Source organism: Maylandia zebra, linkage group LG20 (assembly GCF_041146795.1).
Source record: "Maylandia zebra isolate NMK-2024a linkage group LG20, Mzebra_GT3a, whole genome shotgun sequence".
In the NCBI taxonomy this organism is placed as follows: Eukaryota; Metazoa; Chordata; class Actinopteri; order Cichliformes; family Cichlidae; genus Maylandia; species Maylandia zebra.
In genome coordinates this window covers 10767906-10785758 of record NC_135186.1, presented here as the reverse complement: position 1 = coordinate 10785758, position 17853 = coordinate 10767906, and the positions used below count along the sequence as shown (strand labels likewise).

At 40.1% G+C, this 17853-nt stretch overlaps 1 protein-coding gene across 2 annotated transcripts; it reads left to right on the top strand.

The window, feature by feature from the left end:
- The first annotated feature begins 2855 nt into the window (after positions 1 to 2855).
- On the top strand, positions 2856 to 17789 carry chrna4b (cholinergic receptor, nicotinic, alpha 4b). Of its 2 annotated transcripts, XM_004572727.5 has the most exons (6): positions 2856 to 3206; positions 5691 to 5842; positions 7116 to 7160; positions 7248 to 7357; positions 9285 to 10716; positions 12704 to 17789. In XM_004572727.5, the coding sequence occupies exons 1-6, from the start codon at positions 3155 to 3157 to the stop codon at positions 12827 to 12829; spliced, it is 1917 nt and encodes a 638-aa protein (XP_004572784.3). In that variant the 5' UTR covers positions 2856 to 3154; the 3' UTR covers positions 12830 to 17789. The 2 variants fall into 2 exon arrangements, with proteins under 2 accessions (XP_004572784.3, XP_023011037.3); XM_023155269.3 differs by having other exon boundaries at positions 7116 to 7357.
- The last annotated feature ends 64 nt before the right edge of the window (positions 17790 to 17853 follow it).

Genomic DNA, 17853 nt, shown 5'->3' with positions numbered 1-17853 from the left:
TGGTGAACTAAGATAAATCACTTAACAACTTTTGTGCCATCATGCAGAAATGTGCCCAGCACCCATTAAAATGTTTTGGCTCACTTGCATCTGGAGATTAGCATTGAGATCTTTTCTTTAACTGCATATTTTCCCCATCAGGTCAAATTTTTGAAAATCAAATAATACCTCATGTGTGCTGGTGATCCCTCAGCACCAACATAGGGATACCACTTATAAAAACGATGTTTCCTCAGTGAAGATTTTGGTAAAAGCAATGCAATTTGTTTATTGAACGAAATAATAATGTGTGCACAATTAGAATCAGCCACTATTGTCAACAGTGAATAAACTGCATGTTTGATGGCAGACGGTGCTTATTTACCACATATCAGTCAAGTTAGCAAACTTCAATTTAACACCATGAGTGATGCACTGTTTAGCTTGAATCAGCATCAGTAAAGCAACAGATCACATTTCAAGTCATGACATTTAAGCACCAAACTGTGATTTGAGCTTTAAATTATGCAAATTTCATTATGTTCTCTTCACCAAAGTGGCTGAATTATTTATTTTTCTTGGTAGCTCCGGAAAGCTTGGAACAGGATCCAAACAACCATGCTGGAAGGGTCTGTGAACCTCGGTGAGGTACAGTCAGCCTGTTAGTATGTGGCTATACAGTATCATACAGTCCATGCTTCTAATTCACCATGGTTGCATGCTAAATTAGCTCATTTGCATCTAACACAAAATGCAGCTAAGTCTCCAGAGTGTTATTAGTTTTGCATATAGCTGCTTGTAAATCATAGGATTGGACAAATTAAAATGTTGATCTGGTAATTGTGCTAGATGAAAAATCAAGGCGTCACAAAAGCAATCACTCTTCATTATGAGAGGGAAAAGTATCGACTGCTCCAAATTGCATGGCACCCCATTTAATGGTTATCAAAACACATCACTTTAAAGCACAAATGTCAACCTCGTGGTACTGTCGCCAGAGGAAAAGTCCAATGGACAAAGTTTAATATACAGGCTGGCAGACTGACACCGCAACACCCAGATTCCCAACCCTGACATGCGTTGCACATATACAAACCAGCTAGGTTTTATCAAATGCCACATGGTTCAACTTTGGAAGTGACTATTGTTAAGGATAAACATTTGAAATACCTACTGTGCACTGCAGTTAAGATTGCAGCCACTCATCTTCCTGCTTTAAAGGGACGCCACCAGGTCAGCACGTGTGTTTAGTTTGTGACCATCTGGAGCAGAGGTCAAAGTGTTTGTTTGGGGATCAGCAGAGGTTCTGCAATATCAGAACAAGATGAATTATTAAGGAGGTTGCAGGAAGAGGTGACCATACCATATTCTCCTTTACCATTCGCAAAGCAAAAAGCACAGATGGTTCTTTTCATCTGATGAGATGGCCGCGGAGGGAGACTATATGTGTCTGCATGTGGGTGTGAGATAAACTAATATGCGACAGCCACCAGGCAATTGGCCTGTTTGTGCACCGTGCCCTTTTACTGTAAGTGAAATTTCCTCTTCCAGTGCTCCCTGCTGCTACATTGTCCCACTTACAAATTCCTGCCTGACTCCTGTCAGCAATCCAAATAAATAATCAGCTATCAAATCTCTCATGGCAAGAATGTGGATCTGTGCTCGTGGTGGCAAACTGGCGAGAGGAATCTCTTCATCTGTCACGTCACAGTTAGTCATCGCTGGATCAAGAGAACTTCGTCTTTGATTAGAAAAAATCAATGCGTGCTCTGCAGAGGCTCTTCTCTGTGGGCTCACAGAGAAGCATATCTGACAAAGACAACTAAAACAGCAAAATATATCTTTGTTTGCACATCTTTTCTTTCACTCTGTCATATAACACTCAGGAAGAACTGTCAGAAAGTCAAAAGTCAGCTTCTCCTTCACCCATCCTCATGTAATGATGACGCTTACATTTTTTTAAGGCTCTCCAGTTCTCATTCTCAGGTGACATTTTGACATTGCTGGAGAAAAATGAAAAAGATATTCAGCAACAGGAAATACACCTCAAGCAAATGTGACTGTCTCAATAGATGGCTAGCCTTGGCATTGAGCTCTGCTGACGTATAAAAGCTGAAAGCAGACTGGGGGGGAAGTAAGATGCTATAGAGAAAAAGAAGTCTTCATCTGTGTGTGAGACGTCACATGAAAAATTGACAGTGTGTGAGGGTCAGGGGTGTTTAAAAGAAAAAGGAGTGGGGGAGAAAGGGTGGGTGGGGGGAGTGCTCGTGGGAAACAGTGCAGAGGGGAGGTTGAAGAGTATCCAGAGGTCCTGTGACTCACTGGCACTTTTTAACACAGTGGACTTTGACAGGTAGCTGCACATACACTGTAACACAGCTCACATACAAATAACTGGTCAAGAAAACCACACAGCGCTGCTGCTGTATGTACCAGTAATCAAAAAGTCGACATCCACTACCCCATCCTCCTACCAATCCCACCCCACACTCCTTCTCACACTCTCCCTCACACACACACACACACACACACACACACACACACACACACACACACACACACACACACACACACACACACACACACACACAGAGAAAGAGACTGACAAAAAGTTCTGTTTTCAATGAAAAAAGTGAAGAAGAGAAAACTGGAACAGGGAGAAAAAGAAATATGTAAGTAGGAGGGAAAGATAGAATACAAAGAGAGAAATGAGGTGTGTGAGAGAGAGAGGGGGGAGAGAAAGAGAGAGAGGGAGAGATGAGGTGAGGAGGCGGAGAGATGAGAGGCGAGGGAGGGAGTAATGTTGACAGGGAGGGTGGAGAAGAGAAGGATAAGCCAGCCACACTTGGATGAAGGATTCCAGTGGAAGGAGGAGGAGGGACTTTGAAGTGTTGGATGAGAAAAACTACACTATGTGTCTGTGGGTCCTTCATACTGCTATGACTGGACAAAAGAGATTGTGAAAAGATGGAGAGATGGAATCAGGAGGACCGCCGGACCCTGGGTTGACTCAGACTGACGTGACCTCTGCGTCTGGGTGTTTAACCTGATCTGAACCCCTTGACGACCTGCTGTCACAGGGCAGACTTTCCAGGTTTGATCACTTCTGCTATGACTGAAATCCAGCAGAAGTTGGAGGGAGTTCACTGATAGAGTTGGGTACTGCTGGATCACTATGGATTTCTACAAATGTTTGAGCTTACTTTTCTTCACTCTTCCTCCACAAGGTAAATAATTCCACCGTGCTGTCATTAAAGCTGCATCATCTGTCATTTTATTTTTCAACATAGGGGAAACCGATGCGAAGGATGTTTATGCATTTTTCATTTTTGCTGAAGGCAGAAGTATATATTGAAAGAGGAGGGTTTTTTAGCTACTAATCATCTCAAATTAGATTTTTTTTCCACTCCTCTTTTTTCTGTTTAAAATATCACGCTGGTCAAGTTTATCAGCATCAACAAAGTTGGCTTACAAAGAAATTTACTGCATGACTCAAAAGAACTGCCTGTATTTGTGCCATTTCAATAGATTTGCCCTAAATAGCAGGGCAATTCAGAGAAACGACTGAAAGGCATCAGATGGCCTTGCTTTTCTATTTAATATAAGCCTCTCTCCTTACCCCAGTCATCTATATTCAGTCCACCCCAGTCTCATTACTTATTAGACAGGCAATGATTTTTGCTGAGGGCTAATTTGGCACAATGAACAATACAACCATAAAAACACACGACCTTTGGGACAAAAAAACTTGTTTTCTGTAGTTTGCTGCTGAAGGGTAGAAACTGCCTGTGTTGCTACGCGAGCTTTGTAGCCTGGTAACAAGCTTCATCTGCCTGGTTGTGTAGTATTCACTTGAGTGAAAACTAATTTGCTTCTGATGCAATACTGTCCTATGAGACAGCATTGATCAGATGAGGACAGATTTGGACCCAGTAGCTCTGACACGTCCAAATAACTCATCAGGCTTTGCTGTAGCTTCAGAAAACTGTAAAATACAGCAATATAAGAAAAACTTCACGATAACGAGTGACAGACACTGGCATCATCACAGTCTGCATGAGTCTTATTCATAGTGTAATGGAGAACACACCATGTAGAAGTAAACTCATCTAACAGTTGCCTACTTTTCCCTGCAAAGATTATTGCTCTAATCTGCATTTTTTACCAAAGTCACAACACCCTGTGAGCTCTCCCATATAAACCCATTAGTCCCAAGGCTGATTTAGAATGTACTTGAGCCTCCGGTTTAGTTTAATATTGGTCGCATTCAACAGATAATGCTAGAATTTGATGCGATAAAACAAACGCCACCTTTGACGGCCTCTCTCGTCTGAACGTGTAACAGCATTTCAAGGTTGTTGGGTGTCTGGAAATGTCAAACAGATCCAGGTGAAAACAGGAAGACAAGACATGAAAGAAAAAAGAAACTATATCCATTTAATAAGATATCGATCCCAAGCTTTTAAAAATAGTGGATGCCAGTTTTCAGTCAACTGAAAGACAGCCCATCAACTTTGATTGAGTGGGTAGAAGGACCCAAGAGGAAGGCCAGCAGCATGGCAACAACACCTGTATCGCTATTTTAAGGATACAAGTAAGGGGCGTTTGGAATAATATAGCCTTAGAAAAGTGGAAGTTACTAATGGAAGCCTATAGAAAGGTCCTCTCACGTCCTTTCTATAGGGGCCTGAGCCAAGCAAGTGTGTTTGGCGAATATATTAATGTTGTCCAGAAACCACAAGAATCTAGTTTGGAAGGGTCCTCTTTAGGATTATTTTTTTCATGTGATATTTGACAAAACAAATTAAATCCAAAGAGAAAGAAAGACATTGAACTGTGTGGTACTGCTAGAGATGATAAAATATCAGTGAGGCCAGTTAAATCAATCACTGCCTCTGAAAGATTGCAAACACAATGAATTACCTGCACAGATGCAACAAGGTTTATAATGGAAAAGTGCCCAAGTGAATGTGAAAGGAAAGAACCAAAATGCAAAGGACGTCGTCCTGTCGAAGGCACAGGATCATCCCTTTCTCTTTAATTGTCCCCAGACCTCGCCGGGTCCTTCTCAGTGCCGAGGGATCTGATTGAGTTGCTTCATCAGGACGGCTGTTGAAAGGAAGAAAGGGAGAGGGAGAGAGTGGAGGGTGGGTGGAGGAGGGTGGTGAGGGAAATGTCTGGACAGATCGCTCCATCAGCACGTTTGTTCCTTCCTCTTATTCCTTTTATGCAACCCCCCCACCCCAAACCCTCCATCCTGATTTGTCCCGTCTCTCAGATCCCGTCTCATGTAACCATAGGCCAGCTGTATAATAGAGGTCACCCTACTTTTAGATTACACTCTGTATTCTTTGGTATCATAGCATCAGCTCAATCCATTACAGATTAATGTATTGTGAATGGAAGCAAATATTTTCAACATTAATAGTATTCGTATAAAGTTCTGCCCTGTATTTCATGAATATGTGAACAAAAATAGAAACAATTCAAAATGGTTATGAGAATATGCACGAGAGCCCTGCACAAAATCAACTGGTACAAATCACCATGGAGTTAAAAAAAAAAAAAACGTAGGAAAGAATATCCTATGCATTGCAGTTGCAGTTCTAAGTAAAGATCAATTGGTCTCGTTTAAATTACATAAACAGGACGGCACACGATTAATCTCAGCTTCTTGTTTTGTTGAATTTTTTTCTCATTTCTGGCCTCAGTGTGTTTCCAACTTGGACCCCGTGCCCACGCTGAAGAGAGGCTGCTCCAGAATCTGTTTGCAAATTACAATAAGCTCTCCCGACCTGTGAGGAACACTACAGATACAGTACTAGTCCACTTTGGACTATCTATCGCTCAGCTAATTGATGTGGTAAGTAATAGCTGACATCTTTGTTAAGTTTCCATCAACATCTACGACTGGACATTAAAGTCTAGCTACCACTGTGCCCTTCAAAAATAACACGATCTGTGTGTTTCTTCTTTGAGGAGAAAAGAAACGACTGCGAGACATTTCGATGTTATGGCTCCATAATGGGACTCTGATCATTAAATAGCTTTTTTTAACTACCTGTAATTAAGTTACCATTTATGTAAATATCTAAATACATATATCACTAAAGTTGTAACGATTTAACAAAAAAGCTATCCTTGTAATTACAAACATCCTGGCTTGTTGAATGGGCATGAGACATGTGTTTCATTATTATGAGTGTTATGTTGGGAGGAGATTCTGTCTTATGTGCTGTATATTGGTAATTACTAGCTGAAAGATACACCACGCAAGAGAGATAAATCAGCGGAAATGAAAGCACACCAACAGAAGACAATGCATTATTTTCCCAAATTAAATTCACTTTTCAAGTATGCTAACACAGACAGTAAATATTCAAATCTGTCTCCTGAGCAGCAATCCAGACACAGCTGCTCTAGACAAAAATAACGTCGTTATCCCCTCTCGTCATGTTGGTATCTTTGCATTCCAGACCTCCTGTGGTTTTAAGTGCAAGCTTTTAGTATGCATTTTACACAAATGTCACTGAGATTCTGTTGACTAAGGTAAAAATGATTATATAAACACCCGACTGCCATGCAGAGCCATTTAAAAGTTACCCAGTGCAAGACTGTGCTGCAGGGGATGACTTTTCAGGTTTATGACAAACAATTAGTTGACAGTACTTTCTCCACCTGCCTGCCGGTGAGAGTCAACTTTAGGTGAAGTTGTCTTCTCCTGCACAGTGCATTCACTGCCTGCTGTGTCTTAGAAGTTCCCAGGGAAGAGCTGGAGAAAGCAGCTTGCCTGCAAAGAAGTGAAAGTGTTTTTTGTTCTGGTTGATCTGTTCTAGAAATGATTCATGAATGTGTGTGTGTGTGTGTGTGTGTGTGTGTGTGTGTGTGTGTGTGTGTGTGTGTGTGTGTGTGTACTTGTTTAGACGTCTTTGTGAGGACAGACCACTGCCATACTACTGTACTTGTGGGGACTAACACTCACTTATGGGGACAAAATCCCATCCCCATGAGTTTGGGGGAGGACCATAAAAAAGAGAGAAAGAAAAAACTCAATTCTATCTCAGTGGTAATAAAGTGCTGATGGACGTTGAATTCATTGTAATCAGAGTAATCCTCTTTTCTGTTTTCCATAAAAGGATGAGAAGAACCAGATGATGACTACAAATGTCTGGGTTAAGCAAGTAAGAAAAGATGATAGAGAAAAGGCATGTGAAATACAGTCCAGTATAACGCTGCGATGCATAAATATGATTAATGTTTTGCAACAGGAATGGAACGATTACAAACTCCGCTGGAACCCAGAGGATTATGAAAATGTCACCTCCATACGTATCCCCTCAGAGATTATCTGGAGACCCGACATTGTCCTCTACAACAAGTGAGGAAGGAAACACCTTTTTGTGCTATATGAAATTTAGATTCTTTTCAGGCCCACAGTGTGCTTCCTGTGCGTTTTAAATGTCAACATTTCAATGTAAAAATGATCATATGGCAAGTAATGCTCAGATTCTGGTGGTTTAATTCCAACAGATGGCATGACTTGAGGGAAAACACGAAGAATCTGCTGTTGTGCCAAACATCTTGTCCTGTGCCAATGTCATAAAGTAATTTAGTTGAAATATATGTGAACAAGGTCACTCCTAATGGATGTGGTTACAAACAAAGCTCAGTATGACAGAAAGTAATATATTTGGCTGGGAATAAGAAGGTGAAATGTAACTGGATGTATTTCAACGATAAAATGCATCTAGTATGAGCACCTCAAGTAAACCTGGATTAATATTTTTTCCAAAAGTCGGCTAATAGGAAAGAAAATTTCATGAAAGAATTTGCTAAATATCCAACTTTTAAGTTATTGAACAAAGATTGTTGTTTTCATGGTGAAATGACTGAACCTTTGTCACTTCTCTCTTTTAATTAGTGAGGCAAAACATGGCGATCTCACTTGTGAAGTGCATTTGTGACACAATATCTCAAAGACTTTTGTAAACAGCATTGATTTAAACAGCAAAATGTTACATTGTGAATAGCCTGCATGTCCATTCAGAGAAAATAAACATCAAAAGGGTTTTCTGATTACATAGGTTCAAGCTATTTCCTCTGTAGACTTGAGCTGAATGGTTTGGAATGAGCTCTGCACCTTGAGATGTAGAACTGAGATTGCTGGTTCACACGATGAGGGTGGATGTAATAACTGGTATCAGGTGTGTAAAAGCAGGACTGTTGTGTACACAAAGGAGATTTCAGATCTGAGACAAAACTGTATCTTCAAGTTCTGTTTTCCTCTGGCTCATGAAGACCTTATTCACGTCTCGAAAATTATATCATGTTAGCACTGAATTGTTCCATAAACGTCTCTAAACAGAAAATCATAAGCTGTGTGGAAAGTGGTAGCTGCATGCGGACCCAAATGCAATGTGCAGCATAAAGCAAGCATTAAGTGGAGGATTGATGAAAGGGAAACAGTCCAAAATAAGAACGGGAAAATGGAATAATGAGGAATAATTACTCCAGGATAGGAAACACTAACAAATACTACAAGACTCAGAGAAACATTAGAGAACACACAGAAATATGGAGCCACTCAACAAAGGACAAGGGAAGACTGAGACAATAAATACAAAAGCTAATGAGGCTGGTGGAAAAAGATGGGGAACACAGCTGGAACAAATCAGGGATAATGAGACACAGGAACTGCAAAAAAAGAAAAGAAAATGACAAGGAACACCAAAATAAAACAGGAAGTAACTCAATGGAGACAGACTCAAACACAAGTAGAGCATGAAGAGATAACAAAAAGGCAACAACAGACTGTGAATGAACTGAATAATGAACAAACTGGACACCAACAGAATGTTAAAGACATGACATCTTGCCCATTTAGAGATGTACACACATAAACATAAGTGTCATTGACATAGATGAAGACATTTTCACTTTTTATTTGATGACTCAGAATACTTAATCTTTTAAATACATTTTAAATTAGTCTCGACCCCTGAATTTCACAGGGTTAGAAACTGTAAAAACGGATAACACCACTTCTTTAACTTTCTCCTGTATCTATTGAGCAAAAAATCTTATTTGTTACTTGAGTTTTCCAATGAAAAAGACTTAGTTACCTCCATGGCAACTGAACATCTACTCTACCTGTGAGCTGCGACTGACCTTGAACATTTTAAAGTAGTGCTTGAAGAAATCACCCAGAATTAAACTTATAAAATTCCTTTATTAAAGAGGGGCTAAAATGTGATGTGAGTCTGATATATGTGTTTCCACCTTTCTCCCCTGGTCTTCATCTGCAGTGCCGACGGTGACTTTGCAGTTACTCACTTCACAAAGGCGCATCTGTTCTACGATGGCCAGATAAAGTGGATGCCACCAGCCATTTATAAGTCTTCATGCAGCATAGATGTCACGTTTTTCCCTTTTGACCAGCAAAGCTGCAAGATGAAGTTCGGCTCTTGGACCTATGACCGTGCCAAGATCGATCTGATCAGCATGGCCGGTGATGTGGACCAGATGGACTACTGGGAGAGCGGGGAGTGGGTGATTGTCAATGCAGTGGGCAAGTACAATACAAAAAAGTATGAGTGTTGCACAGAGATCTATGCAGACATCACTTACTACTTCATCATTCGGAGGCTTCCATTGTTCTACACTATAAACCTTATTATCCCCTGTCTGCTTATCTCCTGCTTGACTGTGCTGGTGTTCTATTTGCCTTCCCAGTGTGGCGAGAAGATTACCTTGTGCATTTCAGTGCTACTGTCCTTAACAGTGTTCCTCCTGCTGATAACAGAGATAATACCATCTACATCTCTGGTCATACCACTGATTGGTGAATACCTGCTGTTCACTATGGTCTTTGTCACGCTCTCCATCATAATTACCGTCTTTGTGTTGAATGTACACCACCGATCCCCACAAACACATGGCATGCCTCACTGGGTCCGCAGAGTATTCCTGGACTTGGTACCTCAGGTCCTCTTCATGAAGCGTCCGCCAGGCACCGCAAAGCAGCACTGCAAGAAGCTTATTGAGATGATGCACCGTCCAACAACGATATCTGCCACAGGCAACTCTCAGGCCTTCTGGACAGGCCTAGAGACTGGGCTAATACAAATGGCCCAGGCTGAAAATATAATCCCAAGGACACAGTCTGACAGCCCAAGCATCCTCGTCTGCTCACCATCTCCACCCTCTTCCCCTCTTGGGAAGCACAATGAAGAAGATCACTCACTGAAGGCCGACATTTTCAGCCGATCCACATCTGGTCAGTATTCAGTTCTCTCAGAGAAGCAACCCCTACGCAGACACAACTCAGCGGCCTCGTCTTCTTCCCAATTGTCATTGCCCCCAACTTTGCCACTGGGTCCACTTCGCAACCTGTCGAGGGAAGAACCAAGTAGACTGGCCCCAAATGGTCGCTCCCACAGCGTAGAGCAAATGTGTGACCAACAGAAGTCGCTTCCTCAGAAAGCCAGACATCTGTGTCGCTCCAGCAGTGTCCAGTACTGCTGTCTGCATGATGATGGGGTCTCTGGAATAATGGGGCAGTTGAAAAAAACTCCTCCTACAGATCAGCTAGCAGAAACCCTAACAGCAGAGTCCACAAAAGATGCAAGTACCCAACAGGATGCTGTGATTCCAACTATTTCTCCAGCTATGAAACGGGCTATAGAGGGAGTGCAGTACATCGCTGATCATCTCAGGGCAGAAGATGCAGACTTTTCAGTGAGTAGACAGAAACGATCAAGCCTTGGTAATAATGTTTCTAAATGTTCTGTTTTAAACACAAGTGAAATCCTTTCAGAAATTAAATAAGGGCTTTTAGCACAATTTTTGATTTATCTATTGCCAAATCCCAACAGCAGTCACCTCAAGGTGCTTTATATTTTAGTGTTAAGACCCTACAATAATTTGAAAAAGAAACCCCAAAACAATCAAATGACCCCCTATGAGCAAGCGCTTGGCAACAGTGGGAAGGAGAAACTCCCTTTTAACAGGAAGAAGCCTCCGGCAGAACCGGGCTCAGGGAGCTATCTGCCACGGCTAGTTGGGAATGAGAGGAGACAGACAGGACAAAAACCACACTGTGTAATTTTGAGCTACCATTTAGAGACTGAAGTAAATGGGAGAATAAAATCCAATACCTGATCTGTCACGATTTGTTCAATTTCAAAATTAGTCAGATCCCAGCAGGAGAAACATGGTACCTCAGCGGGCACATTTCTAAAAGGTCAGTTTGTTTGTAAAAAAAACCCCATAACTACCTCGCATCTTTTGCCTGCAGGCATTTAAGGTGTCAGAGGAACATTAAATAAAAACAGTAGATTCTGACTGGATCCCACAGGGGTGAAATGTACTTCCATGCAAAAAGCCTACATGTATGTTCCCTGTGCTCACTCCCACCAAGCAGTGCTCCTCCCCTTCTTTCTTTTCTCGTGCAAAAGAGGATGAAAGTAATCCTGAACAAACAAGGAACCCTGTTATTTTGCATGTCAGAGATCCAGCTAAGCTGAACTCAGCCACTGAGTGACAACAAATAAATCGTGTTACAGTTCTCAGATAAATGCGTGCTGCTTTGCAGAATAACTGGAAAAATAGTGTGTTTTAAGCAGTGTGGGCTGTCCTTTGTGTGTTGCATAAAAATAAAAAATGGTTATGTTGTTATCTGCTTTTTATCATCTATGTATGCAGAGCTCCACTGCATGCAGCATTGTTCACATACTGTACTTTTTCCTGTCTATGCTGTGTACTAGGAGGAGGCTTTAAAAATGTTATTGACTAGAAAAAGAACAGGGCCAAATCACCCCTGCCAACACGAATATATTTTTAAACTACTGATTCTGCTCACTGTAAATCATACAAAGTATAATAAGACTTTCAATATCATATTTGTTTCTTTTCAAAACATTTGTTGTTGGCATTTACATACATGTTTATATACTGCTCCCATGGCTTTTGCATATGTTGAGGATGCGCATACCCAAAAACTCAGAAGGGATGCAAGAAAGGAAGAGCACATAAACACATAATGACAATCAAGTATCAGACCCATAAATGACAAGTCAATTTACCATTGCTAATTATTAAAAAGCAAGATAAAAGTGACATGACTGAGTCAGTAATAACAGTAATCGGGATTTTCTGATGATAAAAGAACACTGTCTTATTTAGAAGCTCTTATGGGCAACTCAGTGTGAACAGTCGCACATACAAATGCTTATGCAACCTAATTAAAATTGACCATTAGACAAGTGAATTTTCTTTATTGCTTTCAAACATAACCCTGAAACTGTGCTTGGAACAAGTATTACATGTCAAATAATTAAAAAAAATTCAGCACATAGTGATAAAATGCTAATTATAAAGTTTCTGAGAGGGGAAAAATACGTTTCTGGAGGATATATGTGAGCAAATGTAATAAAAACCTATTGTATTCACTGACATCAGTCACCGTCGACGCCACAATACGCTTTCGAGCTCTAACCAGAATAGGCCTGTCTTTAAAACAATGGGACCTCCGCAATTTGACCTTGAATTTTTCATAAGAGACACAAGCAAGGATTGACTGACATTTAAGAGATAGCAGACTCATAATGAAAAAATCAGCCATTCGTGAGAAATCAATCAAGGGTGAAAACTGACAGGTAGAAAAGGAAGGTGGTGTGGAGTGAAATTTGAAATGTCCCCCTGTGCTGTTTCCCCTCTCTGCTAGGTCAAGGAGGACTGGAAGTATGTGGCCATGGTCATTGACAGGATATTCCTCTGGATGTTTGTGCTGGTGTGTATACTGGGATCTGTGGGACTCTTTCTTCCTCCTTGGCTGGCTGGAATGATCTAGAATCTCTGCATCAAGGGAAAGAGAACACGGACAGACAGAAGGACGTGTTCCCCCATTCTCTTAACAAAAAAAAGGTCTTTTTATTTTCTGTTTTTCAAAAGGACTACTTGTCACATTTCTCGCTCTTAGGCCGGGTCATCGGAAGGTTACTCGCTAAAAGACAAGATGAAATATCAATCATCGATTTCAGTGGGCATATAAATTCTTTATGAGGGCAAAAGGCCAACAGCAAAAATATCCTTCCATGTCACTCCGTTCTGACATTGAGCTGTATGGCTCAATCAGATACTCTTGTAAAAAACGGTGAAAAATTGACTCTAACCCATGAAGAACTATGGATGATGCCACAGACAGACAAAGACTGTAGGCACCGGGAGCTGTTCATAAGACTGTGTAAAGTTGAATATATAGCTAACTTTTAACATTCCTTCAGTAATGTCAGTGTTGCAGTATGTGGACTGTGGAACAGATCAATGTACAGTGCTTTCGCCAAATACAAAAAAATACATATGTTCATAAAACGATTGTTTCTTTGAAACCTAATTGCCAGAATTCTTGGCTGGGTGCATTCAGGTGTCCTGCTTTGTGCAAGAGTCACTCCACAGGTAAGCAAACATGCAGCTTTGCAACTTTCTAACTCTAGCACATCTATTCAGCCATTCTCTTTGCTTTTACTGCAGATCGTTGTCATTCTTTCCATCTCTTTTGCTTCTTTTGGTTTATCAAGTAGAGCAGAAACTGATATGGATGATGACAATAAATGTGGCGATGCTGGTAATATTATTATTCTACCTTGGCGTTGAAGATTTTGAGATGAATTTGTTACTCATTAGTTCCAACATTTAATTCCAGCGTCCTCTCCGCTTTCATTATGACCTGACTTCTGTCGCTTCCCATAATGGATCTTTTCAGTATCTACAACAGCTATATAAAAAAAGATAATTAAAATTTATTAATGAGTACACCACTATTCTGTGAAAAACTATTTCATGCACAGAGCAAAGGTTAATTGTACTGCAGTGTTTTAAAATAAGTTGGCAGAGGAGGGTTTCACACTTAACTACATTTAGTTTTATTCATTCGCTGCTTCCACAGGAGGACCTGCTTTTTGGATGTTTTTTTTAAAATACGTTACAGAAATTAATCTCACGTGTCCCTCTGTCCTCAAAGAATAGCTAAAGCAGATACTATATTTAGGAGCACTTATAAAATTTGCAAGAAGTAAAGCAATCATTAAATAATTATGGGCCTTAACAGAACTGTACAGCTGACCGGACAGATTTTTTTTGCATTAAATAATTATTTCATTGTTTATTTTAGTTCAAAAGCACATCACTGTACATTTTGCACACACATTTCTAGTTTAGATGCTTCACTTCAGTTTCAGTTCAAGTCCATGTAGTTCTTTAACACCCTCACACTCTTTGTTGGGTGTATTTTTTGATTTCTTTGCCTTTGTGCCAAATTCACCCTCACCTTTGTCGTGCGTGTGGGTTGTGAGATGTTTTTGAAAGCCTTGTTTGATTTCTTTATGTCACATAAAGAGCTATAGGCACATGTCTACTTATATTAATTTCATGTAAAATAAAACAAAGCTAAATGGAAAGCATCTAGATTAGGTATGTGAATCTATGAAAAGGCTTTTTTAATATTTCTATTTTAGAAATTTGAACTGTTGGCCTAAATAACTTAAAGAAGTGGAAATGAAACAAAAACAAAACAAAACTGATGAAACATGAGGAACAGAACAAACGTGTATCACTGAATTGTGTGTGAAAAGAAAAAGTATTCAATTACTCCACTTTAATCCTGTGTTCGTACATCAGCACTCTGCAGCTCCACGTGAATAAAACTCCACATCCGATTAGCTTTAAAAGCATGTAATGTTACACCTGAATACCCAAAGTAATGACCTCAATTTTGACCTCAACAAACAAACTATTGCATTTCCACTTGCTCAGCAGACGACTAACCACTGATCATTATGTAAATTCACAGACAAGAGAAAACAGCAATTTAGCACAATATGGAAACACTGCACTTTGAACAAGGTGAAATAGCTGCCGTGCTCCCTGTTTATTCGTACGTTTCAGCACAAACTCTGGAGAAAAAAAGGTGGCGATAGCCTGAAATACAAATGAGTGCTCTGGCTTTGTTGCAACATCAAAAATGTAGCATATGACAAACATGAGTTTAAATCTTTTGTCTGCATTCAAAGATTTATATATGAACGGATATTAATTTCCATTTATCCCACCAGTTTTCCAAGGATACACAATACCACAGCATATTGTTATTATAATTCTAAAATGAAATGAGCGTGGTCTTTATGAAACCACAAACTAATTTTCATTAAATGATAAGCCATGCCTTTTCAGCACAGATCTCATGCATAATTTCAGCATTAAATACTTGTAGAAAAGCAAATGGCAAAACTCCATAAAGGTCCTTTGTGTTGGCTTCCTCAAGGAAGCAATGCCAAATGCCATGTAAGTACACAGTGTTATTAATTACAGCTAAATGTCATGCTATTGAATTTACCTTTATGAAAAATTGACCTTCAGTGCTAATTTCAATTAAGTGATTGTCTTCTGAGATACATATGCCCCTGCTCGGATAATTAATGTAGACATTTTGATTTCAAAATGTTGGTTATTTCCTGCAAAGAAGATGAACTTAATGATAGCTGCTTCCTTACTAATACTAACCTATATATAATGGGTATGGCATGGTGTGGGGACTGTCCTTAAAAAGTCTGTGAAAATTGGATAAGCAAAGGAAAAGAGAAGAACTGTGAGGCCTAAAAGCTATCGATGAAAGTCCTAGGTAAAATCCAGCAAAGACTAGACACAGGAACCGAGAGATGCATCTGGACGGTTGACTGTACGCTGAAGCCTCAGCAGAAATGGTCTCAGCGGAAGAGTGGCTGTCAAGAAGCCATTCTTAAGCAAGGGAAACAGGGAGAAAAGGCTGAGCTATGCCACATTGCACAAGAACTGAACTGAAAATCAATGACAGCGCAAGGGAATCTAGTGGGGTAAATCCAAAATAGAATTTTTCTGCTTCAAATTGCTGTCAATATGCAGGATGTTAGGAGAGACGCACAACAGTGAGTATCTACAGACATTTGCATTGTATGGTGGACGCTCTGTCATGGTCAGGGGCTGCATTTCAGCCAGTGGAGTTGGATTTTGTCAAAATTGAATTGGAATTTAGAATGAAGAAAACATGCAAAAATCATGGAAATCATCTGATTGGTTTCATTTTTCAGCATTACAATCATCCCAAACACACTAGTAGTGTATTAAAAGCATGCCTGGACTGAAAAACATACAGTGGAATAATATCAGCAATAGATTTGGCCTCCCCAGAGATCACACCTTGACATTACTAAAGTAGTGTGGGATCATCTACACAGAGACATCCAAAGAAAAGCCTTGAATGTCCTTCAAGATACCTGGAGGGCATTCAAGGCTCTTTTCCAGAAGACCGCGAAAAGACATTACAAAAAGTTTACCTAAGAATTCAGACTGTGTCGGACAGTAAAGGTGGTCATACCAAATATTGTCCTTCAAGCTTATTAAAATTGTACAAACTCTGTTTTTGCCTTGTATATTGTATTTCCATTTGTGTTTGCATGTTTGAGTATTTTGCTGTGTCCCATTTTTTCTAGCAAATATATGTAAAAATTAATAATGTCAGTCAGCTTTGCTTTTACCAGGAAATATATTTTCTGATCTGAAACCAAAATTGAACTCTCTGAGCAGAACTCCAGAAGTTTTATGTCTGGTAAACAGCAGGCTCCTTCAATCACCTCATTCAGCCCCACAGTGAAATACTATCCCTGTAGTGAACACAAAGGTGCTTCTCAGTGACAGGGACAAAGAGACGGGTCAGGACTGAAGGTGGTGTGAATGCATTAAAATCCAGAACAGTCCTAGAAGAACAGAGTCTCCAGAGTCCAGCAACCTGAAACTGGGATGAAAGTTCACCTTTCAACATGACACTGAAATGAAGTCCAAGTGTGGTTTCAGCACAATGCTGCCACTTGAGTGGCCCAACCAAAGACCAGACTTAACGTCAGTATGCCACCTGCAGATGGCAGCTCAAGGATGGTTCCCATCCAGACTGACAGAGTTTAAATGGATGTTTCAGGAGAATGGGACAGAGTCCCCACATCCCATCCAAAGCTAAAATTGATTTAGCAAGAAGACTCAGTTCTGAGACAATATTCAAAATACCTTCGAGTGAGTCATTGATGTGTTATTAAGTGTAAACTGATGGAAAAACATGTCAATTTCATGCATCATGCAAAATTGTAAAAAGAAAACTTGTTAACTGTTAATTGGTAATAAGTGTGCATACAAGGTAGATAGCAAGGCCTTCAATGTATAGAACAGAGTGCTGCATATGTGAAGAGTCATGTTTTCATGATTACAGTGTATTTGTGTCAGATGAGAATATTTTGTATTTAAACAGTATGCATTAAGTGCTTTGGGAGTCACTCGTGCTTCTCTGGGAGCATTAAAAGCATCCTAGAGAGATTTTCACAAAGTCACTTTCATCTCAAGTAAAACTCACGATTCAAAAACTAGTATATTGAGCCAAAATCTTCACAAGGGAATAGCATCTGCATCCAAGATTCAATGCCAACTGGCCAAAGAACAGCCTGCGCCTGTTAGGGAAGCAGTCAGAACATCACTGGCAAACTCAGCCATTAAAGCATTTCTATAATGACTGTAAACCCGAGCAGGAAGAGCTCTACCTTTAAAGTAACCTGAATGAATACAATGCAGGTTTCATGGTCATGTTTAGACGTAAAACTTACAAAGATAAAGTCAGACAGATTACCATAAACACTGCGGTCAGACTTTGGCTTTTATATCAAAGCAGTTTTGACTGTTTACTTAATACTGGAAGTCCTATTTCATTTCCTCCGTGCTAATGAAATAAATCAGCCTCAAGCTGGAGGTTCAGCTGGAGGTGAGATTACAGGTTGGAGGCCAGCTCTGGGGCTTTAAGAT